The 27,434-nt window shown below is 50.7% G+C and overlaps 1 protein-coding gene and 1 long non-coding RNA gene across 4 annotated transcripts in view; one reads left to right on the forward strand and one right to left on the reverse strand.

The window, feature by feature from the left end:
- Positions 1–25,294, forward strand: LOC105236516. 3 transcript variants are annotated; one of them, XR_004619455.1, is made up of 5 exons: positions 1–78; positions 15,089–15,212; positions 18,503–18,630; positions 22,547–22,584; positions 24,783–25,294. It is a non-coding gene; the product is annotated as an uncharacterized LOC105236516 (long non-coding RNA). The 3 variants fall into 3 exon arrangements; XR_854966.3 differs by lacking the exons at positions 22,547–22,584; positions 24,783–25,294 and having other exon boundaries at positions 18,503–21,322; XR_004619454.1 differs by lacking the exons at positions 22,547–22,584; positions 24,783–25,294 and having other exon boundaries at positions 23–1,038; positions 18,503–21,322.
- SP2 (Sp2 transcription factor) overlaps positions 6,985–27,434 on the reverse strand; it is a 24,596-nt gene continuing 4,146 nt past the window's right edge. The window contains exons 2-7 of the mRNA XM_011221807.3: positions 18,024–18,100; positions 16,345–17,319; positions 11,009–11,321; positions 9,769–9,943; positions 9,350–9,543; positions 6,985–8,073 (exon numbers count right to left, since the gene is read on the reverse strand). Coding sequence (XP_011220109.1) covers positions 7,973–8,073; positions 9,350–9,543; positions 9,769–9,943; positions 11,009–11,321; positions 16,345–17,319; positions 18,024–18,100 — 1,835 coding nt within the window. The 3' untranslated portion in view covers positions 6,985–7,972. The remainder of the gene's footprint in view (positions 8,074–9,349; positions 9,544–9,768; positions 9,944–11,008; positions 11,322–16,344; positions 17,320–18,023; positions 18,101–27,434) is intronic.

The following is a 27,434-nucleotide window of genomic DNA, read 5'->3' on the forward strand; positions in this document are numbered from 1 at the left end:
GGCGCCTCCGGGGGCGGGAGCAGAGAGACAAGGAAATGCTGTCACCGCCGTTAACGCGCACGTGGAGGTTTGTTAAAGGTATAGGGACTGCAGCCGCCCAGGCGGGGGGCGGGGAATGAGTCGCTGGGGGCTTGAGGGGAGCGGTCAGTGTTAAGTGGCTGGCCCCTAGCAGGTGCCTGGAGGCGAGCCTAGTGCAGGAAGTATCCCCTGGGGGGGAAGCCGGTGGGCTGGGAAAGGACAAATGGAAACGGAATTAGGGGCCAGACTCTGAGGCAAGGTGATGGGGAGACACAGAAGGAGGGGCAGTCCGGTTGGGGGAAGAAATTGGGGCTGGAGAGCGGGAGAGGTTGAAGTGAGTTGTGGATCACACAGGATAGGTGCTGTGTATTGTGCGTGAGTGTATGGGCGGGGGTTCTCTGGAGTGGGGAGGCAGGAGATGCAGCAGGGTCAGGAAGAGACTGTGGGGTGGGAGAGAAGACTGCTGAATGGAAAGGGGGAAAGGGAAATTTGGGATCAAGCCATCCCAGACCAGAGCCCTCTTCCTTGTGCAGCTCTGAGCTCCCTCTTTCTGCCTCATTTATTTAACTCTGGGTCAGAGCATGCTGCGCCCTTTGCTTATAGTTTCTCCTTCCGTGGTGCAGCGGAGTTCACACCAGCCAGTGTAATGGTAGGTGGAAAGGTTGCCACTGCCCCACCTCTCCCTGGCCTCCCTCATCTTAGCCGGGTTTCTCCCTTCTTCACGTTTTGCCCTTCCTAGGTAGTAGGAGTCTAGTTCCTGTGTAATGCCAGCCATAGCAGAGGGGAACTCAGCTATGAGGGGGACTCAGGGAGGGGAAGCCGGGGGAACAGGTGGCTGTGCAGAGCCACGTCCAGACTGTGGACAAAGGGCTGAGACATGGAACACCTACCAGTGCCCATCCTGGCTTTGGCCTGGCTGGGGAAGCCTTGGGTCAAGTTCTCTCTGTAGTCCTGGTTTCCACCACCAACAGGAAGGGGAGCTCCAAGAGCCACTAGGCAGGCACCCCAGGACTGTGCCAGGTAAGGGGAACTTCCTGCCCTACCCAGCTTTCTGCATTACCAGGTGTTAAGCTTCATAAAGCCCCACGTTAGATACCTATCATCTTTTCTTTTTTTTTTTTTTTTTTAAAGATTTTATTTATTTATTTGACAGAGATAGAGACAGCCAGCAAGAGAGGGAACAACAAGCAGGGGGAGTGGGAGAGGAAGAAGCAGGCTCATAGCAGAGGAGCCTGATGTGGGGCTCGATCCCATAACGCCGGGATCACGCCCTGAGCCGAAGGCAGACGCTCAACCGCTGTGCCACCCAGGCGCCCCTATCATCTTTTCTTATATGGATGTAGCTTGATCCAAATGGAATCTGGAAGACCAATTTGCTGCAATGAAATAATACATGTCTCAAGGCTTAATGATGTGGATCTGTGGATTCTCCACTGGTTGGAATTTTTTTGCTGCAGTGTTTTCCTCTATCAACATGACTGAGAGAGTTGACTGGACATAATTCTTGTTGAGGTTGTCTTTCCACACGAGAACATTGCTGTTCTCGGCTCCTCCCAAGCCCCTGCGCTTGGACCTGTGTAAGCATAATTAGTGCCCTTCAACAACAGATGATTTGCTCATGGGGCCACACTCTTAGCACTCCTGGGCTCTGATCCCCTGGACCTGGGATGCTAGGGCACCAAGACTAGGATCACTTAATAGTTTGCTTAAAAGCTGAGAGCTCAGATAGCTCTAAGAGTTTAAGAGCGCTAAGAGCTTAGATATTTATTCATTCTGTAGACATTTGTTAAAGACTTTTTTTTTTTAAGATTTTATTTATTTGTCAGAGAGAGAGAGAGCACAAGCAGGGGGAGCAGCAGGCAGAGGGAGAAGCAGGCTCCCCGCTGATCAGAGATGTGGGACTTGATCCCAGGACCCTGGGATCATGACCTGAGCTGAAGGTAGACGCTTAACCGACTGAGCCACCCAGGTGCCCCTGTTAAAGACTTCTTTTGGCCCAGGCACTGAGCTAGGTCTGAGAATACTAAGATGAAGAAGGTGACGTGCTTCCTGCCCACAAGGAGTTTGTAGTGTACAGGAAAGGCAGACCTGAAGGCTGATGGGTTACAGGTTCTTTAACAGATACTTCTGTGAGGAAAAGGGGAGCAGAAAGGAAAAAGTGGTCCCCAGGGGTCCGACAGTCAGAAAGCCTTCGTAAAGGGAGGAGACATTTGATTTGTCATATTGAGTAAGTGTTTGCCAGACGGACAATGGAACGGGCATGCCAGGAAGAGGGAACGATGTGGTTTAGGCACGATGTGTTAGGGAGCTGTGGAATGGACAGCGTGGTTCTCCTAGAGGAAGATGGTGAGTTGGGCAGCCGGCTGGATGAGTAGGGAGGGCTGATGATCCGATGGTGGAAAGAGCCAGGCTTTTAGACAACAATTGTGGTTTATTTTATTTTATTTTATTTTATTTATCCTTCTTGCTGTTGTCAAACCAGAGTATCTAATTTCTGTTTTTTTATTTTTATTTTTTTAAAGATTTTATTTACTTATTTGACAGAGACAGATAGCCAGCAAGAGAGAGAACACAAGCAGGGAGAGTGGGAGAGGAAGAAGCAGGCCCCTGGCAGAGGAGCCTGATGTGGGTCTCGATCCCAGAATGCTGGGATCACACCCTGAGCTGAAGGCAGACGCTTAACGATTGTGCCACCCAGGCACCCCTAATTTCTGTTTTTTTTAAGACCAGATGGAGAGAAAACGTACTAGATTCCGACAGCCTCTCCCATCCTTGGCGATGAGCAAGGAAGTTTGCAATTTGTTGCCTTTTTAGATTTTCCCTTCTGCCTTGAAAATAATAAGTAGGCTTGTGTTGTGCTTTTCTGCCTAGTGGGGTTTGGTGTCTGGATCACAAAGCAGCCCCACAGCGCAAATGAGAGAGGGGCCAGCCTTGCTGCTACTGCTGAAACCCCAGCGGGGGTTTTGTCTGCCTGGGAGAAATGAATGTTGTATTGTTCCTGCTTTTTCTTAAACAGTTTGCCACCCTCCCCTCTCCCCCAACTTTGTAAAATTATTAATCTTTTCTCGAGAGAGTCTTAAGTGAATAGAAATGTGTGATAATGCTTTATCATACAGAAGGGGCACCCTGGTTTCTCAGTATGAAACAAAAGGGCTGTGTGGGGGGGGGTTGGGGACTGTGCCCTGACTGTCTTCTTCCCATGTGTTTGCCTTTATGTTCTTAAATCACCTTTTCGTCTAATTGTTTGGTTGAATTCTGTTTTTCACCTGGATCTTTGTGGTTGTGTTTGGGGATCTGGCACTGGTGACCGAGTGGCTGGTGGGTCAGGGAGGGCAAGACAGGGGCAGGGAGACGTTGAAAGACACAGCAGAAGCTGGGGCCGGGTGCCTGGTGCTAGAGTTTGGAACGGGCCAGAGGCGAGAGAATCCGCTCACCAGGATAACCTGAGACACCGTGGGGCATGTCACGCTCAGACCTGTTGAGTGTGAGGATTTATGGGACACGCATGTTTGGCCAGGTTTGATAATGAGGTCTGGAGCTTAGGGGAGAGGTCTAGGCTCATGAGACTGGGTTGGGTGTCATGAGCCCCCGAGGTGGCACCTGAAGCCATGGGGGAGGATGAGAATGTCTGAGAAGAGGGCAGATGGGGGGTGGGGGAGAGGCCCAGGAAGGTGGTAATGATGCCGGTGAAATGCAGCCTTCCGGAGGGGTGTGCTGGGGGCCTGAAGCTTGGGCACTCTTGAGCCCAGCCTTGGGGTGCACTCAGGACACACAGAAGAGGGGGTACTTGGTGCTCTGCCAGCAGCTACCTGACCCCGAGTCGTATGGGTGTTGGGGGGCCCAGATGGGAGCCGGGTCCTCAGAGGCTTGCAGTGGGATCTGGAGAAGGCTGACCCTTCCCTGAGTGGCCTGCCTATGGTTGTGTGGTTAGCCCCTCTCACAAGCCTTGTGTGTGCTCATGGATCACTTTCCATTTGCATCCTTTCGTTTTTGGCCCCAGCCTTCATTAGAAGTGCCTTCCTGGAAGAGACCACATCCCTTACTGTCTGGGGCTCCTTCTCAAAATCCCGGCCAGGAAACGTTCTTCTGTAATGTTTATGCATAAAGTACCTTCGTTAAGCTTCTCCGTAGCTGGGTGCCAGGCATGGTGAGTGGGCCTTGGGGCCTGGTGGGGGCTGGGGCTGAGGGTTTCCATGGGCTGGAGGGATGTTAGGCTTTCCAAGGCTGAGTGAGGTATTAGGCCATCAGTCTCAGTCCCAGCCCTGGCTGCCTTGGTAATTGGGGCCACTGGCAGAGGAAGGGGGCCTGATGCTGTGTTCCCAGGCAGGACCCAAGGAATATGACCTGACTACTTCTTAGTTTCCTTTGAGAAATCCTGGTCGGTCCTGGCTTTTGGCCTGACCCCTGGTCACTTCTCATTTCCTCTCATCCAGGACTGCGATGAGCCAGTGTTTGACTCCCCCCCTCAAGCCCTGGTTCTCTGCCCTATCCCGCCGTGGTTTGCTTTCTTTTGTAGTCCCATCTTCCCAGGCTCACTTCCTGCCCCTTCCTCTCCCTCTTCCACTCGTTCACTAGGAAACCCAGCTGCCACCTGTCCCAACATGACTGCAGTCCCTTTAGTGACTTCATCGCAGCCCCAAAGACCTTGGTCAGGTCACAAGAGGCCTTCCAAGGCAGTAAATCACCGAGTGAGGGTCCCTGGAATCCGCTACCGTGTAGATCTCAGCCACGTTCCGTCAGCCATGAGTCCCTGATGGGTCCAGGACCTGAAAGGCTGCCTGTGGCTCTCGGTCAGTCTCAAGTGTGGGGCCTCAAAGGGCCCTCAGAAGGTGATTGTAAAGATGGACTGAGCTCTATTTGCTGGCTTAGTTGTTTTTTGAAGGTATTTTGTCTGGAATTGCCTTCAGGAGGGAGGATCTCAGAAAGGAGGGACCCAGCTCCCTTTCCCTCTGGGCGTGTAATCCTAGTATCTGGGGTCAAAGAGCCGCAGTGTTGAGAATCACTGAGCAGACAGGAGGGTGTGATGAGGGGGTGGCCTTGGGGCAGATGACCCTGAGGAGGAAAGGAGGCAGAGGAGGGAACTTGGGCAGGATGACCCCCACTCTTGAGCTACTGGGGGTGGCCTGCTCCCAGATTTTCAACCAGGGCCTACCAGGTGTCCTGGGGACGCCTCTGGCCTGGGGTGAGCTGGGGCCACATGACGCCATCAACAGACACCCCCCGCCCCCGCCAGCAATCTCCAGTAAATAGGGGCTGGATTAAGGCAGCGGAGGGCTCACTTGCCACCAGTCTCCCTGTTCTTTGCTCATGCCATCACCCACACTGGGCAGAATGCACTCTCCCACTCCCTGTCTGCCTCAGGCACCCCATGGGAGGCAGAGACAGACCTAACTTCTGAACTTGAGCGTCTCACTGGAGAAGGGAAATCCCGAGTGCTGACAGGCAGTTCTGCTTGTTGGGGGCTGGCACCTCATCACCAAAGGTTGCCCAAGAGTTGGGTCAGTTTCCACACGTGAAGCATAAAAACACATGGCTTGGAATCCGCTCTCAGGAAAGGATCATTCTTTGTGCCACAGAGCAAAGCTAAGGGGGGAAATGTGGCAAAAAGTGGGCAATGTGTTAATATTCCCCTTCTTTCCACCAATCCCAGTTCAGGACACAGCAAGACACTTTTCCAGTCTCGTAACCCACACGCGAGGGAGGGAGAAACACTCCTCACATCTTCCCCCTGCCTGTGCGGCGATGAGTTAGAGGACTGATGGAAGCTGGCCGAGGCTTCGGTGCCAGGTAGACGCAGCTGTCGGTCTGGTTTCACCCGAAGGGCTTCTGTGTAGTGATCGAGGGCAGAGAACCTGTGATCTCTCTGAGATCATAACCTTTTTCTTTCTTTAGATGTGAGGGTGGACTGGCTCTGAGGAAAAGCCGTTTGCTTGCCAAGGCAGGCCGCCAGTGACAGGACACAGTGAGGGCGTGGATAGCTCAACACCAAGCCTGGCCGCTCCTGCGCAGAGCAGCGACCCTCGCCGTGTCCCTGTCCCTTCGAGGGGAAGAGGCCCGGTGTTACAAGGAGAAAGCACATACCGTTCTGTGTGTGACTCACCTCTCCCTTCAGCCCGGATGCTCTTCTGGCCCCGCTAGCGTTGCACACGTGCACCGACGTCCTCCTCAGAACTCAGTCCCCACCCCCCCAAGAGCCCCGCCAAAATTTCAGAGCTGCAGCACTTGTGCTGCCCTCTCTGGGGTGCGGGACGGACGAAAAACACAATCCGTGGCCGGGGTCCTCTCCTGAGTAAAGCTGGGCTTCCAGCCCTCCACCCTGGGAAGGGATCTTGGCCTTAGGGAACTGCCTTTTCCCCAGACTCTATAGCCTCCGGGAAGTGACTACGCCAAGGTCCCTCTGGCTCTCTCTCCCCCACGGTTCTTGCTAACAGGTTCTGAGGCCGAAGCCTCCCTCCCGGGGCTGGGGAGTTGAGCAGAGGAACTCTCCCGCTCATAAGGAAGGCGTTGCCATGGCTTGAGTCTGCAGGCAGAGCGTGCGGCAGCTTTGGTGCCCCGAACACTGGCTCACAGAAGCAGAACGCCTGCGCTAGGCCCTGCCCCGCAGTGCCAGGCAGGTGCTCTGGGGGCTCGTGCCAAGGCCAGGAGGTCCGTGTGGCCGCTGCCCTCTTTGGACTGTGGCCTGTATTTGCTGAAGTAAGGAGGGCCAGGTCCTGCCTTGGTCGCCCTGCGGATGGGTAGGAGAGGCCAGGGCTCCCTCTTCTGGAGTCCCCCTCTCCAAGCTCTCTGAGGGGAAAGATAAAAGAAGCTGCACTGCCCGGTTGCAGATTTTGCCTCAGGCAACTAAATTTATTAGCAAGAAAAAATTTTTGTCAGCCCAGTGCTGACCAACAAAGTACATCGTTAATAAAGGATAACAAATCTGTCACTTAATTCATAAAACATACCTCAAGCAGTTACAACTAAAAATAAAGTTGGATTTTTGTTTAATTTAAAAGCCTCAAAAATAACAAGCAATATGTTTTTAAACATGTAGTAGACACAATTGTCCATTATACAATATACACTGTACACGAGTAGGGCTGGGGCGGGATGAGGGGAGGGGAGAGAGGGTTAGGAGGTGAAGGTGTTTTTATCTGAATCCAGATCTGAGTTGAAATGCTGTGTCATTTAGAAAAGAGAATTGCTAGAGTGAGAAAAAAATCCATATGCTCTTCAATGCCCCCCAAACCCTAAACTGAAGCAGGCGTGGGGGAGGTGAGTAAAGAGGACAGGAAGAAGGGAGCAATTAAATAAAACTTTAAAGCACACACAATACACAGTGTTCATCATCTGAAGTAGAGTATAAGGCAACGTCTCCATAGAAAAAGAGGGCATCAGTGGGTAGCTTGACTTTTTAAATAGAAAGTTGGAATGTGCTGGAGGAGAGCTGTGGCAGGGCTGGGCATGTGGAGTAGAGGCAGCCCCGTGAGCCTCTCCGGGGGTGGGGGGGATGCCAGTGGTGCCCTGGGCACGGGGTCCCGGGGCATCAGAGGTGGCTGGCAGGGCTGGGGAGGGAGGGGGAGAGAGACATGGCACAATGCGACTCCGGCAGTGTTGGGGGGAGGGGACTGGGGGGGCTCACTTTGCTCCTCGACGGAGTGAAATGCATGTTTTTCCTTTGGAAATAAGGGTTCCCACTCGTCCTGGTTTAGAACGTCTCATTGGGCACGGCCAACGTCCACGGTCTGGGCAGGCCGGGAGCTCGAGGTGAGAGGGGAGGGCCGGGGCGGAGCCAAGGGGCTTGAGAAGGAGGCGAGGACAGGGCAGCAGAGCCCCTTCCTGTAGGGACAGTCGCAGAACAGAAGGGAGGGGCCCAGGGCAGCCCAGGGTAGCCCAGGGACCTCCTTCCCACCAGGGGCCCAGGCAGGACACAGATGAGGGACTGTATCTTCGGGGCCTCTCGCCTCAGTTGGCCTTACAAGTTCTTCGTGACCAGGTGGGTCTTGTAATGCTTGGTGAGATGGTCACTCCTCATGAAGCGCTTCTGACACTGGGCACACTCGAAGCGTTTGTCCCCTGGGAAGACAAGATGCACGTCACTCGGAGCGGGGACAAGGGAGCGCGTGTGAGGTGTGAGGGGCACCCTGTAAAGCTGGCACCGCCTTGTCATCCTGCTCTACCCACGTCCTGCTTCCACACCCGCTCCCTATGGTCTACTCACCTAAACCCTCTGGCAGTTCTCATTTCTTTCCGCCCCGTGTGACGTCACTTCCGCCGGCTCCTTTGATCCCATCCCTCCTCCCTAACCTGAAGCGCCCATACCTGGGCCCCTGTACCTGCACCTAGGGCTCTTCCTGTGTAGGGCTGTCACCTGCTTCCTTCTGATCTCCGTCCCTGTGACTAACCCTGGCTTTGCGTCTTCCCCCTCCTAGGAAAGGCCCCCTCCTCGCTGACCTGCCAGCTGCTGCTCTCAGTATTGACTCTGTAGCCCCTGAGCGGGGGGGGGGGGGGGGGGGGGGGGGGGGGGGGGCAGGATCTGTTCTCCCCTCCCCGCCCCCCAACGGCCAGAGGCTTCAGCTTTGGGTCCTGTGCCCCATCGCCAGTCCCAAGACAGCAGTCCCAGGACAGGGGTCAGCTCACGGAGGCCCTCGCTCTAGCAGCGGTTCTCAAAGTGTGTGCTGGGGGCCGCTGGAGATACCCGCAGCTGCATTTGGTAATAGATGGACGGACGTTTTTCTATTTTATATAGTTCTGTATTTATTTGCCAGTGCATTAAAACATGTAACTATGATATCAAGCCTGAAGGGTCAAACAGATGGCACTGGACACAAATGAGTAAAAAGAGTGAAACGATGTGAGGGAAATCATTTGGTAAATAGAAGGAAACGCAGTGTGGGAAAGTGATTAGGAGTATGGACCTGGGAACCAGAGGGCCTGGCTTGAACCCAGCTCCACCAGTCACTACCCGGGTGACCCAGCCACCTCTCCAGGCCTCAGTAAAATGGGCACAGTCAAAGAGCCCTCCCCACAGAGTCGCTCCCAGGATTAAATCAGTTCCTGGGTAAAAAGCCCTGTAGGGTGCCTGGCCCTCTACGTCAAGACTTGTGAAAGAAGTGACTACAGGCTCTGGCGGAAGTCGTGGCGGCTGGGTCAGGTAAATGACCTCCCTTTGGGAAACACTGCAATAAAGGTCAGGCTTGAAAGAACTTCCTGGGTCGTCCTGACCCCCCCTGAGAACAGTCTGTAGCTCTCGCTCAGCGTGGCAGCTCCTCGGCAGGGCCAGAAGTCGGGACGCTGCCGAGGGCAGTGGAGGGGGTGCAGGCTGGAGGGTGCCGCGGGGCGGCCGGCAGACCTGTGTGCGTGCGGGCGTGCCGCTGCAGCTCGTCACTCCGCGTGAACCTCTTCCCACAGAAGAACCAGTTGCAGACAAAGGGCCGCTCGCCGGTGTGCAGGCGCACGTGGGCCCGCAGCAAGGACGTCTTCCGGAAAGTCTTGCCACAGTCGGGGATATGGCACACGTGCTTCTTCTTGCCCTGCTCTCCAGACCTGGGAATTGGGTGGAGGGGCGGGGACGGAGGGAACGGGAAGCCAAGAAAGGGAGGAGGCAGAAGATGGAGGCAGGACAGGATGGAGAGAGGATGCGAGGTCAAGTCCGAGGGCACAGGAAGGGTGAGGAGGACATCCCCTCTCCATCTGTGTCCCAGAGAAGGGCTGGGGGACACAGGGCACGTGGCAGTCTGGTGGTCTGGCCCACCCCTACCCCTACGTTACCTCTTGTCCCCATCCTTGCAGTTGGGACACGTGCAGGCCATGCGGCGCCGCTTCTCCCCGGGCTGGGCCTCCCCAGCCAGCGCCTGCTCCATCTGCAGCTGGATCTGCGTGGGGCTCAGCCCACTGATGGTCAGGTTGTTCCCGGACACATTCTGCACCGTCAGCTGCTGCTGCCCTGTGGGGCGGTGGGGGGGGGGGCACAGTTGAGGGTGCAGAAGCCGGACGCCCTTCTGCCCATGATAGAGGTGGTCATGGCAGCAGCTATTTCTGTGACGCTTTTACGGGCCAGATACCGTTTTCGAGGCTTCAAATGTATTAACTTGCTTCACCTTCTTAACTCCATAAACCAGACGCTATGATTCCTCTTTTATAGTTGAGGGACCTGAAGCTCAATAACACATCAAGGTCATAGCTTATCATTGGTAGGACCCGGATCCGAACCCAGGCAGTTGAGATCACGGTCGGTGTCCTGAGTCACTACACAGCCCACATGACTGCAGTGGGGAAGGCTCCTGTCTTGGCTTGTCTTGGAGTGTTTCTTTGGAAACTCCTCCAAGCTCAGGCCCTCGTGAGGTACCAACTCTGCTCTCAGGAAGGTCCCCAGGGATTTTTGGTACTAAGAGTGAGAAACCAGGACAAAATCAAGTCCTCTCTGACATGCATAAAGCCATTTCAAAGCAGGGGGAGTGTCACTAACCTCACACTGGTGTCTCTCAGGGTGGAGGCATCCCATGCCCTTAACAGCTACGATGTTCCTTTGATTATGTGTAAGGCACTTTCACACTGGAAATACTACCAAATTACTACCGAACCGAAGTGCACGACAACCATTCCCACTGCCAAAGGCTCCATCCTCTCCTTACCACCTTAACTCAAGGCTGTCTCCTTCTAGAAGCCTCCTTTCAAGTCCCTTTACCTGGGACCTCCCTTGCACATCTCTCTCGGGTCTGTACCAAACTAATTTGCATGTGTAGGTTAGTTGGAGGGTTTTCCTGAGTACATCTTACTTCTCCAACGTATTCAAGATCTTCAGCTGTCAGGTGGGGCCAACATGTGTCTCAAACGATCTCACTGGGTGACTTTAAGGACCAAGTGGACATACTCTTAAGCTAGAAGGGGCAGGCAAATGATGGGCAGTATCCTCGCTGTGGTGACTGGGAACCCCGGGCTGGCCCACAGTTCTCACGGGCGGCGCAAACAGGCCCGCTGCCCACACCCTGGCTCAGGGGCCCTCCCTCACCGCCGGTGTTGGTGATGGTGACAGGCACGCCCTGGACCTGGACACCGTTGATGTTGATGGTCTGCATGGCCTGGGCCGCGGCTGCCAGCTGGGCTGCGTTCAGGCTGATGATGCTCCCGGCGGGGGCGATCTTTGGCAGGGGGCGCTCTTTCCGGAGAATTGCGGCCGAGTGCTTTTTGCTGGTCCCGCTCAGATGGGGAGCACGGGATGCAGGGCTGCTACAGGTGGTGGTGGAGCTGGCTGCAGCTGTTGTTGGGGGGCTGTCCTGGACGAGGACCGTCTGCACCTCACCAGAAGGCGTACGGATGTAGACCTGGAAGGGCCGGAGAAAAGGGTCAGTGCCCCAGGAGAGACTGGGCCCCTGCCTTTGTCACCGCTCCCCACCGCCCAAGTGAGAAGTGGGGGTGTCTCTTGGTCCATCCAAGTCTTCTCCAACTGGCCCAGACCTACATTCACACATTGCCGATGGTGTCCCCGTATTAAGGTAGCAAATGCTAATTGTTGATTGGAAACCAAACACTGAATTTCCTTAGCATGGAAAAATACAACGCCAGCCCTCAGAATTAGAGAATCAGAAGGCAGCTAAATGGTAACATCACCAAAGATACACTGTGAATGGCCACCAAACAAAGGAAAATAGCTCTTAGAAGGCACGATCAATGAGAAACAGTTGTCCTCCATCTCAGATTGGCAAAGATGGAAAAATAAAATGTAATGCTCATTGTTGGTGAGACAGCAGGGAAACAAACACTCCCTCTTACATCAGGAGTGGGAGTGTGAGGTGGTCTGGGCTCGCTGGAGGGAAATTTGGGAATGTGTCTCAAAAGTCATCAAGATATGCACATTAGAGCCTGAATGGGACGAGGAGGGCTTTTGTGGGGCAGTGATGACAGTGGCCGGGCACAGGTGTCGCTGCCCCAGCAGGCTGAGGAGTGTGTCCACGTGGGAGAGCTGAGATCCAGAGAGGAATATAATAAGGCTAAAGGAAACGAGGTTTCTCACTGTCAGAGAAGTTTACAAATATGGAAAGGGGGAAACTAGAGTGAAATGTGTGACACTAGATATGAATCAGAGGAAACTCTTGGGTTTCGATATAGAGAGAGAAATACAGATATAAATGTGTGTATATATGTAGGCGTACGTGTGTGTCTACACCTGTATCTATCTATCTATCCAGGCATTACATGCGTGTACATATATACGTATGTGTATTTATATATAGTTCTTGGCTGTGTCCACTGAGAAGGGCTGGGAGCAGCAACACTCCAGGGGCAATGCGCTCACCCAACACCCGGGTCTTAGCTTCTAAATATCATGCTCCAGTAAAAGGGACCAGGGCTCCTTGGAGAAAAGAGCTGATTCCAGGTTTGGGGGCAGGGACAGTACAAGAGCTTGGAACACCTGTGGTACCAGCAAGTAAGAAGGTCCTCAAGGAATGGGGGTAACATGGGAAAAGGACACAGGAGCCAACTCGAGTGGGCTCCCACTGGCCAAACGGGATAACTTGAACATCAAAATCGTAATACTAATGGATTACAACCCACTAAATAAAATGAGAACCTAATAGTCCCTATAGACATAAATAAACAAATGGAGAAGAGAATGCCAGACTTAAACAACTGTTACCACACTGTCCAAGAAGAACGGTCAATCCCCGGGCTGGGGCTAAGAAATACAAGAAACAAAGCCCTGACAACCTGCCACAACAGGGATGAAGCTTGACAACATTATTACCAAGTGAAAGAAGTCAGCTGCAAAAGATCACCTACTATCAGATTCCATTTAAACGAAACGTCAGAATAGGCAAATGCGTAGAAACAGAAAATGGATTCGTGGTTGCCAGGGGGGTGGAGGAAAGCGGAAATGAGGAGTGACTACTAAAGGTACAGGGTCTCTTTTGGGGATGATGAAAATATTCTCAAATTACAGCGGGGATGGGTGTACAACTCTGTGAATATACTAAAACCCACTGAGTTGTACACTTTAAAAGGGTAATTTCATAGTATGTGAGTAACTCAAAGCTGATTAAAAAAAAAAAAGAAAAGGTGGGAGTATGCCAGGGGATGCTGGGGCCAACCTCAAGGCTCTCCAAATGGCCGAAGCTGGAACAATGTGAGCGACAAAATAAATAACATGGTCCTGGATTATACCCCAAAGTACAAAATAAATATACATGAGCCTCTACTGCTAGAAATAAATGATTAAAAAAGTAAACTGCACAAAGAAGAAAAAACTTTTCCTTATAGAAGAATTCCAAATAATATTATGTAGATAATTTCTCTTCCAGGATGGAGAGCTTAATTCCCACCCCCGAAGATGGGAGATTTAGCAACTCCCTTCCAAAGAACAAAGAAAGGGAAAAGTAGCAACTTCCAATGAAGAGACCTGGCAAACACTGCATTAAGCAGCAATAAAGGTTAACATCAGGGACAGGGCATCACCAGGACATCATGTGGATATCACACGCTCCTCATATAATGTGACAGGGCCATTTCACCTCTGTAGCATTCTTTCTAAGAGTCCATAACCCCAGAGTGGGGGACATTCTGTAGGATACTTGACCAATACACCTCACAACTTGTCAAGATCATGGAAAACAAGGACGAATAGCTATCACCTGAGGGGCCTGGGGAGACATGCCTACTAAGGGCAACGTGGTATGTGGACTGGATCCTGGAACAGAAAGAGGCCATAAACGGAAAAGCTGGTGACATCCAAATCAAGTGTGGAGTTAGCCAACAGTCATGTGCCAACATCGGTGTCTTCGTTTTGACAAAGGTACCTGGTAACTTAATGATGTTTAACAATGGGGGAAACCAAGCGAGAAGGAAACAGACACTGTACCACCTTTGCAACCTTTCTGTTAGAAAGTTCTTCTAGAATGAAACCTTAATTATAAGAAAATCTCCATCATAATAAAAGATACTAAAGTAAGAAAAAGTCTGATAAGGAATGGGATATTTACATAATCTCAAAGTATCTCCCTACAAAATACTAATTCATTACAAAGAAAAAAAGGTGCAGAAATCTGGCAAGCATCTCTTTACCCGTCACCGGTACTGAGACAAAGCGAAAACACGCACTTTTAGGGTACAGTGAGAACACACCATCACGTCTGTGATAGTTCTAAAAACAAAAAAACAACAAAAAACCCCCACAAAAAACACACAATCCACACGCCATGGGGAAACATCACACAAACCTAAATTGAGGAACATACTCCAAATAACTGGCCTGTAGCCTTCAAAAGTATCACAGTATGAACATCAAGTAAAGAACCGGGAACAAAAGACATTAGCATGTTTCCTTGCTCATTTCCTAGGTTTGATGGTTGTATTGTTGTCATGCAGAATGTCCTTGCATGTAATAATGAGACACTTTCCATAAAACATTTGGAAGTGACGGGGATTATGGTGGCAACTTACACTCAAATGATCCGGAAGCAAAAAGTTAATTGTTTAAAAAAAAAAAAATTCGCTGTGATTTTGACTAGGGCTATTTTAAGTCCTGGGTTATTTGGGACTGTGTTTCTCAGTTAAAAGCAAAGAAACAAACCTCATGTCATCTCTTAACGAATACACAAATCTCATCGTGCTTTTTTACGTATCATTGCTATTTTCTGTGTATCTGAAGTTTCTGTTGCTAGAACATTTTTTGTTCATAATATAGAGCAGGGGTCAGCAGACTTTTTCTGTAAAAGGCAGATAGTAACTATTTTAAACTCTGCAGGTCATGATGAGGTCTTTGCCTTGTAGTGCAAATGCCGCACACGGGGCATCCCAATGTCTGCATTCCAATTCAACTTTATTTATAAAAACAGAAGGGCGGGCCAGATTTGACCTCAGGCTGTGGACTGCCCATTTCTGATACAGAATATAATACCCCTTGAAAAAACGTGCATATGCTTTGCCCTACCTTCAGGAATTTAGTTAGCTATAAGATTGTAAACTGCCTACAGCTACAGTTAACAGAATATTAGTTGTATTATGTACAGCACCTCAGGATATTGGAAAACTATGTCATCTTTAAGAAATAATGTTGTAGCTAAAACTTTCTCCATATGTATGATTATTTCCTTAGGAAGACCTGGGTTTAAGCCTTGCATCCATCAATCTCAAGATATGGGACCTCAGGGACGGGAGGGGACGAACCGCCAAGGATGTGTGCCCCTGAGCGGCCATCATCTCAGTTCCTCATCTGTAAGGTAGGTCTAGTAATGGAACCTCAGGAATTCTAGTAAGCAAATTAAACGATTTAAGGAAAATCACTTGGCGACACATAATATGCCAGGAGTGCGCAGGCATTCCAGGGCAGGCCTCAGATTTCCTCCTGTGTGACTTCCACGTCCATAGCTTGATCTTAGGGGCACTCCTTTTCCACCCAGGAGAGGACACAACTCCCTACTGTCACTTGCTGTGATGCCTCAGTTCTCTCTCCAGACAACTGGATTATAAATTCCTCAAAGGCAGGAGCTCTGTTCTTATATTTAAAAAGATCCTTAAAACAACAACTACTTTGTCCTCAATTTTAACTGTACCACCTGCCACACCGAGAAGCAGCAAGTCAAGGTGAAAAGTGGGAAAGAGTGTGGAGTTTAAAGTCAGAAATTTGAGTTGAATCCTGGCTCTTGTCATCTATGAGCTCTTGGATACTTCCTGAGTTCTAGGTTCTCCATCTGCAACATGGGCATAATCTCTGGCATTTACTAGACATGCACAGAGAATAAAACCGCCTCACAGAGCCAAATAGATTCCACAGTAATACAGCAACTTCATAGAAGCCCCCAATAAGAATATTCTTATTGAATTATTAACATCCCAGATGGATCTAGCCTAAGTGTTCCTGCCATCAAGCTTGGCTGTGTCTTCCTATTTTTTTTCTTGCCATTAGCAATGACCAGAATTCTTCTCGTTTTCTTGCTTTACATAAAATTCTATGGTTCTGACTGAAATTCATTTCATTCTCGCTACCGTTCTGAGTATATCGTTTTCTACATAAAAAAAGCAAATTTTATTATTAAAAAGTATAGATCTGTCCCCCACCCACCCTCCAAAAAAGACTCCCAAAAAAGAAAAAGTGGACCACAATATAGGTGTATAGGGATGTCTCATCTGATTTCTAAGGATGAGCTGTACGTAACCCTCTGAACTGAAGAGACCCCACGTGTCGGCAGAAATGGCCACTCACTGCCCACCGCAGACAACACGGACTCCTAGCACTCAGGTCAAGCTGGGAGATGCATCAGCGTCATTTTGCAAAGCAAGCCGAGGGCGAACAGAGTGCCAGCCCTTCAGTGCGAAGGAGAGGGAGGCGGGAGCAGAGGGTGCGTGTGGTACCTGAGTAGGCGTCGGCTCAGCCGCCTGGATCTGAAAGTTCTGGGAGGGCTTCTGGGGGACGGTGGGGAGGGTGGCAGATGCCGCCTGCACCACCCGCAGGGCCTGCTGAGGGATCTGCACCACCTGCTGCTGCTCGGCCTTGGGGGGCACCACCTGGACCTGCTGGACCACGGCGGGCTGGCCCCCACCGGGGCTCTGAACAATGAGCAGGTTGTTGCCCGCCTGGATGATGTTGTCTGCAGTGGTCTCGATCAGCACCGTCTCCACCTGCTCAGCCACAGCCACGGGGGGCTGGGAGGCAGGGAGACTCTTCTTCCTGGCTTTCTTGTTAGTCTTAGACAGTGGGGTGGGGGGGCTCTCCGTGAGGAGCTGGGTGGTGGCCCCGGAGTCGCTGGTGTTCACAAGGTTGTTGACGGGCAGAGTGAGCGTCACGTTGCCGCCCCCACCTGTCAGCTTCACCACATTGGCCCCGCTCTGCACAGGGGCGGTGGTCGTACTCGACTTCTGGACGGGGGCTGGTTTGATGGGGACAGGCTTGTGACTGGATGGTGACGGGGTGATGATGGCTTGGCCAGTGCCGGGGATGATCTGGATCTGGTTGGTGAGACTGGGCTGTACCTGGATGGTCTGCGAATTGCTAGCCTGTATCTGAGGGACCGCCTGGTACTGGATATTGGCATTTGATCGGGTCCCTTTGTTGATCACAGTGGGGTTCTGGATAGCAAACACCAGCTGCCCCCCAGGATAGGAGGCACTCAGCTGTGACCCCTGGATCTGAAGGATGTTTCCTTTGGAGGACAAGATTCCAAAGCTATTCTTGCCAGGACTGAGAGGGAGAGGGGCAGGCTTGATGGGGACGAGCTTCCGTGGTGTGGGCTGGGGGGGGGCCGGAGGCGTCACGGCAGCTTCCACAGCTGGAGGACCAATTTTGCTACATGTTGCGGCAAGCAGGGCTAGAGGAGATGGCTGGGAATCCTGCGAGAGAACAAGCAGAGGAAAGGTGAGACGTGAACCTGCTGCCCGGCCACCCTCTGCCCTTCGTGGTCCTCTCTTCTTGGCAGGCTCTTCGCCGCCTCTGTGGTCGGCACGGTGCCGACATCTTCCCCTTCCCTGCTGGCTCCTCCTCCTCTGAGGGAGAAAGAATAGGCAATATCTTTCTCAGGAAGGAACTCCTCAGAAGCCCCCATGACAGTGCGAATACCCTTATTTCCCACCAGCCTTGTTTCTCAGGGGGTCACGGAATCATCCTCAGCTCTCAGGCAGAAGTCCACTGGCCCATAGGGGTTAAGTGGCCACTGATTCCTCAGGTGAGGAAGGACTGAGGGAGGGAGGGAAAGAGGAAGGGATGGGCCACAGGAAGAGTAAACACTTTGGTAAAGCGGGGAGGGATGCTCTTTCAAGGCAACAAGGACAGAGCCTCTGGAGTGTATGGTCAGTGGGTCTGGTGGAAGGGGCACTGAGTTTAATCCTGCTTTTCCCCAACTCAACGATGCCACCTCAGGTAAGTGGCCTGGCTTCTCCGTTCAGAAAAAGCAGACAACCGAACCTTCCCGGGGCTCATATCCCAGGGTGTTTATAGCGAGCCAGTACAGAGTTTTCCGTGGTGGTTTGATGTCAGCTTCTGAGTGTGCTTCCAGGCTGATGCAGCCCCCAGCCCTGAGAACCCGCTGCCCGCTCACCTGGGTGGTGGAGGCGGCGGGCTGCAGGTAGTCACTGGGACTGACAGCGGCAGTGGCAGCCATGCTGGTCTGTGGATCTGTTGGGGGAAAGAGATGGAATAATGCACAAGATAGTTCCAAACGGAACCCAGGCCCACTGGCCTCAGATACTCTTCTTGCCTCTCTTTTTTGCTGTTTCTGAGAGGAAACACCTCACACCTCCCCACTCAAGGTTAGCCACCCCGTATCTCCTCTGCCTTCTCCATCCGGGGCTGTGAGGGCAGCTGGTCCTGTCTCCGGGCATCATAAAGCCTGGGACAACACCAAGATACGAGCTTTTGTCAAGACCGGCTTCAGTGACCTAATGGAACTGTCTCCACAGGGCACTGCCGACTCCCTCTACCTAGGTCGGAATCCCCATCTGGTGAGCAGGGGGGTCCCCCGCAACTCCGGTTAATCCTCTAGTGCTAACCCAAGCTTCTCGCTCACTCTTGCTATAGCCAGATGCCAAGCCAGCCTGGGAGAGAAGCGTCTCTCAGCCGGGATCCCTGACAAAGACACACCTGCCCCATGAGGAAGTCAGAAGTGCTTTACGCTCAGCCTTCACTGCAAAAGCGCCACGGCCCAGGTAACGATCTGCAGCATATGGGTCACCGCTTTAAGTGAATTTACGTAGGATAACAGGTATGGCCCCAAAGGCTTCACCAAGACTAGAACTAATGACTGAATATAATGAGAAGAATGAAAATAGAGTAAATTCTGTTTTTGTTGAACGTGTACGTATTTCTGTATGTGAATACAGCAGGAAAAGTCTTTGAAAATGATGAAATGTTAAAACTCATGATCTCTTGGTGGTAGAATTTTGCTTGACTTAAAGAATTTTTCTCCTGGTTTTTGTGGATTTTTTTTCATTTTTCCTCAGTCAGTATACTCTATTCTGCTTTTTTTTTTATATATATATAAAGAAAAATAAAGAATGTTGAGGAAGTAATGAAGGGAATCTCTACTCTGAACTTAAATCTGATATAAGAGAAATAGAAGTAAAGTGGAAATCATAAGAACTGGGGGGGGAGAATCTATGCCATCTTGTAGTTCAGAAATCACTAAGGAAAAGGACCCCAGGCAGTGAGACTTGCATCCTGAGCTTCTGAAAACTGGCTTTCGGGAAATACAGAAACAAGGTTATTATTTCGGAGAAATAAACCGTGTGAGAAGTCAAAGGGCAGCTCTGGACAAAATTGTACGGGGAGATCCTGAAATACTGCAGACACTGATCCTTGGCAAAATCCATGAACACATGACCAAACAGCACAGTACAATTACTGAAGGAAACAATGATTGTAAGGAGTAAGCACAGGGTTGCAAAAACAGAGCCATGCTGTCTCATGGGGTTTTGCATGGATACATCAAGAGAAGGGTATATACTGTGCTTTTTATTTCAACAAGGTATCTGACATCTTCATAATATTCTTATGAACAAGAAGGGAAGATACTGCAGGCAGGACAGCCTAGTTTGGGGACTAAGCCAGATGTGCCTCCCCCTTAAGTGCTGAGATCCTCCCATCCTGAGGGGTTTGCTGCTGCAAGGGCAACCAGGGTGTCTCAAACTATGGGTGGGTCCCAGGACGAGGGTCTGCAGCGTCCCCTTGGAGGCACATGCTTTTTCTGCCAGAATGTTTTCTTCTTGTGTTATCACTGTGACAGTCATCTTTTAAAAATGAGCATCCACTGGGTGACTGCTGCTTTACCAAGCTGCCTGCTTCAGGGCTGGTGTGTATGTGTGTGTGCGTTTCTAACTGTACTGGTGCCAGGTGGCACCACTCTGACTGCGTGGGCTAATTAAGACAACTTAATTCTGCACATTTAATTCATGCTACATTTGTGCAAAGTGAGGTATGACGGCTCCTCAGAAGCGTGGGAGGAGTGTGTTGCTTGGCACGAGACACTGCAGGGTAGGCGTGTGAAACTCAAGGAGCCCAAAGTGTCAAGTTGGCCGTGCTTATGCTGACAGCAGTGATCTGGGTTCAATCAAATGTCATCCTCCCAGAATGAGGCTCTTGATGTGACTTTTACTGGCTTTTTGGTAATTATTTAATTAATTTTACAGGAGCCAGATCAATGAGCTATAAACAGATTTCTGTGCCTAATTAAGTAAAGTTGCAGCATTATAATGAAAACACTCTAAGTTGACTCAAAAACATTTTTCCTTTAGAGCAGTGGTGTTCAAACTATTTAGACCATGAACCACAGTTAAAAACAGTTTACGTCAAGACCCAGTATGTGCGTACCCACACGCTTCCCTGTCCTGTGCTCATCCAGTGCGTTTCCTGAAACAGAGTCTGCCCTTCCTATGTGTGATGGACTTGGGTATTCTACTCTATTTCATCTTTTTACATGCTGGCTGTGACTCAGTAAATTGGTTCTGTGCCCCAGAGAATGGAAAAGGCGGCTTTAGAGTGGTTGATCCACCACCCAAGTTTGGAAAACCATGCAAAGGCCAAGCAGACAAGTTCAACTTGCAGATGTCCCAAACCGAGGATTATAAATACACTGGGTGTTGGTATTAGGGTTCAAAGAGATCTCTAAAAACTAGTATGTGCAGTGCTTTAGAGCACGAGGCTCCAGACCTAAATGAGAGTTGGGGTTGCGCCGTCATCAGTGGGGTGGCTGGGGCATCCCTCTCAGGCTCACTGTGCCACCTACAGGACAGAGAACAGCACCCTCCTGGGATCCTGGGAGGCGTCAGTAATTACTGTGGAGAGCAGCAAGCACACAGTGGGTAATCAATAAACAGTGGTTTAAACTTTGACGTTGAGTACATCCTGCACTTGGGTTAAAAAAAAAATGCACATGCATATAGGATGGAACAACAGAGCTTAATAGTGGTTCTTCTGTGAAAAAGCCCCAGTGGGTTTGACTCAAAGCTAAACAGGAGGCAATAGAATCTAGATATGGTGGCCAAAACTCTATTGCAATCTTGGCTGCATTTCCAGAAGTTCAATCATAGAGGAATAAAAGTCGTCCTGGTGTGTTCGGCACATTTGGGCCGTATCTGGAGTGTCAGGTTTCGTTCTGAGGGATATTTTGAAAGGGGCATTTTCCATTGGAGCTTGCTCAGAGCACAGCAGCAATGGTGTGGCCACTGATATCCATCAATGCTTTTATCCCATACGTGGTTCAAAGACTTCAGGCTGGAAACATCAAGAAGGCAGATTTTAAGGTGCCTGGCTGGCTCAGTAGCTAGAGCGTGTGACTTCTGATCTCAGGGCTGTGAGTTTGAGCCCCATGTTAGATGTAGAGTTTACTTTAAAAGGGCAGATTTCAGCTTAATAGAAGGGAGAACTTTTCAAAAAATGGAATTAGCTGCCTTTTGAGGTGATGTTCTCCCTTTCCTGGAATCGTTTAGAGGCAGGATGTGTGTCTCTGTTGGAGATGGGATGTCTAGATGGGGTGGAAAGCTGGACTAAATGATCTTGAAGATTTTCTAAATTCTCAGACCATGTTGCTGTTAAAAGTACAAGCTGAGTTACTGGCGGCCAAGGCTGGGAAGGGAAGGCAGGGGCCCTCCCAGGAGGCTCCCCTGGACTCTGTTCCCTTAACTAAAATTGGTGAATGACTCTCCTGCAGACATCTTCTGCTAAGGAAACGGAACTAGAACAGGACAGGGTGCAAATGATATGAAAACGGGCCTCATGCTTCTTACTCCTCTCCCTTTCCTGTCTTTCTCTCTCCCTCTGCGGTCGTCGTTACCGTGGACTAGAACTGTTTGGAGCTTGGGCTGGGCTCAGAGCGATTCTTCAGTTGGGAAGTTATAGCAGCAGCATTTACTGAAGCAAGCTGCAGAACTGCTGGGCCCGATGTACCATTTCAGTTTGGTTTCATTTTCCTCCCCAGCTGGCTCCTGAAATAACCCTCTAGGTTTCAAACCAATGTTTGTGTATCTCTCCTAGAGTCGCTCTGAGCTTTGCGGCCCCTGGGCTGCAGGCTTGGGCAGCCAAAACAGAGATTGATTTTCCTGCCATTGCAGAATGGTATCCTGGGATTAACCATGAAAGGGAAAAGAGAAGTATTTCCAGTTGGGTGTTTGAAAATGAAAAGTGTGGGGGCGACTGGGTGGCACAGCGGTTAAGCGTCTGCCTTCGGCTCAGGGCATGATCCCGGCGTTATGGGATCGAGCCCCATATGAGGCTCCTCCGCTATGAGCCTGCTTCTTCCTCTCCCACTCCCTCTGTTTGTGTTCCCTCTCTCGCTGGCTGTCTCTATCTCTGTCAAATAAATAAATAAAATCTTGAAAAAGAAAAAAAGAAAATGAAAAGTGGTTCAGAAGTAGCGTAGATACGTAACTGCAGGACTATGATCAAAGGTACTCTGAACCTCATTAATTTGGAACCTTCTATTTAAACATGTAATTTGGACATAAATTGTGCCTAAAATTTGTCTTCATACTATTCAGAGTGAGGCTGGCTAGTGTATGAAGACTGCAAAGGGACTCTTAGGGATAATCTCACTTCTACCATTTTAATCGTACCATTTGCTTTTAACAGTTTACATCCGGTCACTGAAACCTACATTTAGCAGCACGGTAAGTGGGATTTACTGAGTATTCTTGAAAGAAAAGCAGCATTCCTTTCGGAGTTCAGTCATTCAGACTTTTCATTAATTCAGGTTGGCTAAAACTTTCCCAACAGTCCCTTGGCTGGTGAAGATGTACCATGATTTATTACACAAGCAACAGTAGCTCTCTTAGGCTCCAAGGAAAACTTCCGATGGCATCAAGCAAGGCTTCCAGACTGGGGGGTTGGGGGTTGGGGTCTAGGGCCTGACGGCACCACCTCTGACTTTCCCTTCCTCATACTGGAAGCCAGTTTAGTTCCAACACCTGCAGAAAAGGCATCCCGAGCCTCCGTTTTACGGACAGATCGTCGGTCTCTACCACTATCCCCTCCAACTACAGCCTTTTCCTCCTCCCTCCCTGGCCAAACTTGGTGGAAAAACCGCCAGCACTTTCCTGTTTCCCTCCTTTCTCACTTTCCTTGAGCAGCAGCTCTCTGCTGACACTGCTCCTGCCCAGGTCACCGAGGACCTCCGTCTTTAGCAATTCTTGACCCTTTGCCTATCTCCTCCTCCTCAAAATTCCCACGGATCTTCTCCTACCTCTCTGGCCTCCTCTTCCCCTTGTGGGCTCCTCTTCCTTTTGCCACCCTTCAGTACTACTGCCCCTCAGCACCCCTCCTTCTCACCCAATACCCGGTCCACAAGTGACCACGCCCACAGACAAGGCTGCAGGTACGGTCCACAGACTGACGACTCCCAGGTCTGCGTGTGGCCCCGGTCTCCTGAGTGGCAGACAGGTACACCCACCAGCCCTTCGTGGGCCTTCTGCTTGGGCGGGCCACAGGACTGGCCACACTGAGCTGCCACCTTTGGCCATTCTCTCCCCAGCTTTCTCATCCCCAGCCTCCACAGGCCCCCTTGCAGTCTTCGTTTCTGCTGCTGCCCTTTCCTTGCTCGGAGCTCTTTCTTCTCACTTCACTAGCTAATTCCTACTCACCCTTCAGGTCTCAGCCTGTTTTTTTCCAGCAAAAATGTACTGAGAGCCCACTCCGGATCTAGTATGTCATTTACTTAGACCCCTGAGAGGAGGTGAACCCCTCTGGTAACCCTCGCCACCCTTCAAATAATCATGGGCTTAATGCCTCTGTCGATCTTCACAGGAGGGTTCCAGGGTAGGCCAGGCCAGCTCTCACCGCACTGCCACACCACGCCCAGCACACAACCCAGAGGCCCTTCGGCGCCTGCAGGCTGGATGAGGCTTTGGTTCAACCAGCCTCTCTCTGGTATTTCTAATCACAAGGAAACCTGAACGTCATCCTCATCGCCAGTGACTCATTAAGTCCTCATGATTCTACCTCCTAAATATAAACCTCTTTCCAATCCACGCACTGCTCTCTATCCCCTTCACCACGACCCTGGCACTAAGCACCTTCTGCTCAACCTGGACTACCGCCCAAGGCCTTCAAAATGGATCCCCAGCCTCTGGCCTTGCCTGCTCTAATCCAGCCTCCAATCAGTGAGAGAAGAATCTTTAAAATGCAAATCCCATCCAGCCACTCCCCGGATTATACCCTTCAATACCTTCCAGATGATCTTATGATAAGCTTGTAAAAGCCAAAACCATCTGCCCTTCCCCCTCTACCACTCCTTTATCTTCCTCTCTTGCTCTTCCAACTCTCCCCACAGGCATGACAGTGTCTTCCATTTCTGGAACTACTCTCTCACTTGGAGCCAGTTTGCACACACGTGCGTGCTCTCTCTCTTTTATCTGGCCAACTGCGGTCCTCAGAGCTTGGTTTATAACTCACTCAGGTAAAAACCTTTCCTGACCTCTTCCCTCCCATGGATCAAGTGCCCCTGCTATATGCCAGTGTATAATGCCCCACTGCCCCCTTCATAGCACTCACACCCATCACAAAGCAGGGAGTGGTATCTGTCCTAGAAGTCTTTCCATGGGCTGGCTCTGGGAGCACCAGGAAGAGGCCTCAGACAGGACCCTGAAGCCCTGGCCATCAGACTGGGGGCCATTCCAATGGTCTTTCACTTGAGAACACGACTCCTGAGACACAAGGAAGCAGAGAAGGGGTCCTAAGAAATAACACAATAGGCTTTAGGAAGCTCTTTTCCCTCTGGAGAGAACTTGGGTCAAACTCCATAGCCAGACCTTGGGGTACTTGGCTTTTTTTTCTTTGCCTCATGGGTTCCTACCATGGCTTTCTTGGCCAGGCGCTACGGTATTTCCCCTGGAGGAATTTCACTCTGCACAAACAGTCCTTCTGCGGGCTATTTTGGTCAGCTCGGCTGGGCCAGAAGCCAACAAAACAGTTTCTAAGCCCAGTCTCTCCCAGTTGCCTGGCCTGGAAGAATTCAGAGCTGGTAAGGGAAAAGCAAGCCATGGCTGGTTTAAGAGAACAAAGTTGGACCTCAAAGGGCGTTCATAAATGAGCTAAGAGAACTGGCCTGCACGGAGGAAGCAGCAACACTGGTAGTTAAAGACTCCAAACCGCTGAGAAGCACGTCTCCGGCACCGTAATAACCATACAGAAGAGCTCAATAGGGTAAAAGGAACTTCACGGACTTCCAATTCAGGAGGACAGCTGTGGGTGGCGGCTTGCTCATGCCTCAGGCCAGAGGAGGAGGGTGGAAATGAAGACCTTGTCTCTACCCAGACACCTAAGGAGCCATCCTGTCTTCCCTGTGCCCAACTCTGACCCCAGCCTCAGCCCAGGACCCTTATGTGGGCCCACTATTTCATTTTAAGAAGTTAAAATTCCCTACAACGGCTAAGTTCCATTATTTTTCTCCTTTTCAAGCAAAACCCCTTGCAAGTTACCCATAATTGCTGCCCCTAATTCCTCTCCTGCCACTCCTGGAACTGCTCCAGGTTTTGCCCATGACACAGAAACTGCTCGTGTCACCAGTGACCTCGTGTTGCTAAGTCTAACAGTTAATTAATTCTTAGGCTTCATTCTATGTGTTGATCTGACAGCGGATCCCTTTCTTCTTGCAACTTTCTTCACTTGGCTTCTAGGACACACTTGCCAGGCTGACCCACCTCTCTAGCTACTTCTTCAAAGATTCCTTTGCTGGGTCCTCCTCTCCTCAAATCCTAATTGGTTGGGCGGCCCCAGGGTGCTGTCTCAGCATTTACCTTTCTTCTGTCTACACCTGCTTCCTGAGTGATTTCATCCAGCCTCACAGCTTTAAAAACCAACAATACACAGGTTCTATATAATGATGACTTCCAAATTTGTATCTGCAGACTTGTATATCCAACTGCCTACTGACGTCTCCACGTGGGTATGTTAACAAGCAACTCAAATCTGACTAGGCCCTGATGTCGTCCTCATTCTGTGTCTCCTTCAAATTTCCCCACGCAGTGGCTGGAATTCCGTCCTTCCAGCAGCTTGGTCCTAAAAACCCTGCAAGTCATCCTTGCCCCTTCTTTTCCCCCACACTCTACACCTGACAGACAGCAGACACTTTTGGTTCTACCGTCAGAATACATCAGAATCTGACTGCTTTCACCACCACCTCTCGTCATCACCCACATTGTTCTGCATTACCTCTCCCCTCGTTAAGTACAAAAACCTCCTGGCTGGGCTTCTGACCTTGCTCCCATCAGCCTATTCTTCACATGCATCCAGAATGAGCCGCATCACACTTCATGGTACTCCTCTGCTCAGAGTGCCCCCAACCGCATCCCCTCTCCCATTTAAAGTAAGAACCAAAGTCCCCACCACAACACATAAGGACCCTATGTGACCTGTCTCTTGTGACCCCTCTGACCTATCCCTTCACTCCCCTTTATGCTTCAGCCACACTGGCCTCCCTTCGGTTTCCCAACATGCCGGGTTTGGCTCCTTCTCAGGGCCTTTGCATTTGCTGTTCTCCTTCACCCTCCACCCCTGACCCCAGACTGAGCCTGCCTAACTCTCTCCCTTCTGTCTGGTTTCACATACACGTCACCTTCTCACTGAAACTTTCCTAACCACCCTATATAAATTGCACCCTTTCACACTCTTCTGTCCTCTGTTCTGTGTTCCTCCTTAGCACTTCTCATCCATCATCTCATACCGAGTAGTTACTTATTTATCGTCACCCACTAAGATGTAGGCTTGCTAGGGGCGCCTGGGTGGCAAAGCGGTTAAGCTTCTGCCTTCGGCTCAGGGCGTGATCCCGGCGTTACAGGATCGAGCCCCACATCGGGCTCCTCTGCTGTGAGCCTGCTTCTTCCTCTCCCACTCCCCCTGCTTGTGTACCCTCTCTCGCTGGCTGTCTCTATCTCTGTCAAATAAATAAATAAAATCTTTAAAAAAAAAAAAAAAGATGTAGGCTTGCTAAAGCCAGGGATATCCCCTTGCTTTATCCACTGACGTAGCCCTCCTATCTGGCACACAGTAGGTGCTTAGTATATTCTTTCTGAATGGATGAATGAATGAATCCTGGAGGCTGCAGAGCGGGAGAGCCTAAATGGAGTTTTAAGAACCACAGGAGAAAACCCGCAGATGAGCGTGTCCTGGCCCGAGGCTGGGATCCACTTGCCAGGTTGCTCAGCTGATGAAGGCCCAGATGGAGCTCTCAAGCCTGCCAGTCACCTCATGAGGGCACAAGTGCCTGTGTGCACACCAGCACGGTCCAATCCTGCTCCTGGACAAAGAGCTCCAAGCCCACACCTCATCACCACACAGCAGGCACCCCATTTCAATGCTGCTTTTGATTAACATACATTGGGTGGGGGAAATTCTTTTCTGAATGAGTTCAGATAATGAGAGCACCTGGAGGGTATATGAATACCTCTCCTCAAAATGTGACCATCACTGGCTAGATTGTATCCTGCCTGGGTCACACCCAGTGGTCCTAGAAGGGACTCTGGAG

Source organism: Ailuropoda melanoleuca, chromosome 13 (assembly GCF_002007445.2).
Source record: "Ailuropoda melanoleuca isolate Jingjing chromosome 13, ASM200744v2, whole genome shotgun sequence".
Lineage (NCBI taxonomy): Eukaryota > Metazoa > Chordata > Mammalia > Carnivora > Ursidae > Ailuropoda > Ailuropoda melanoleuca.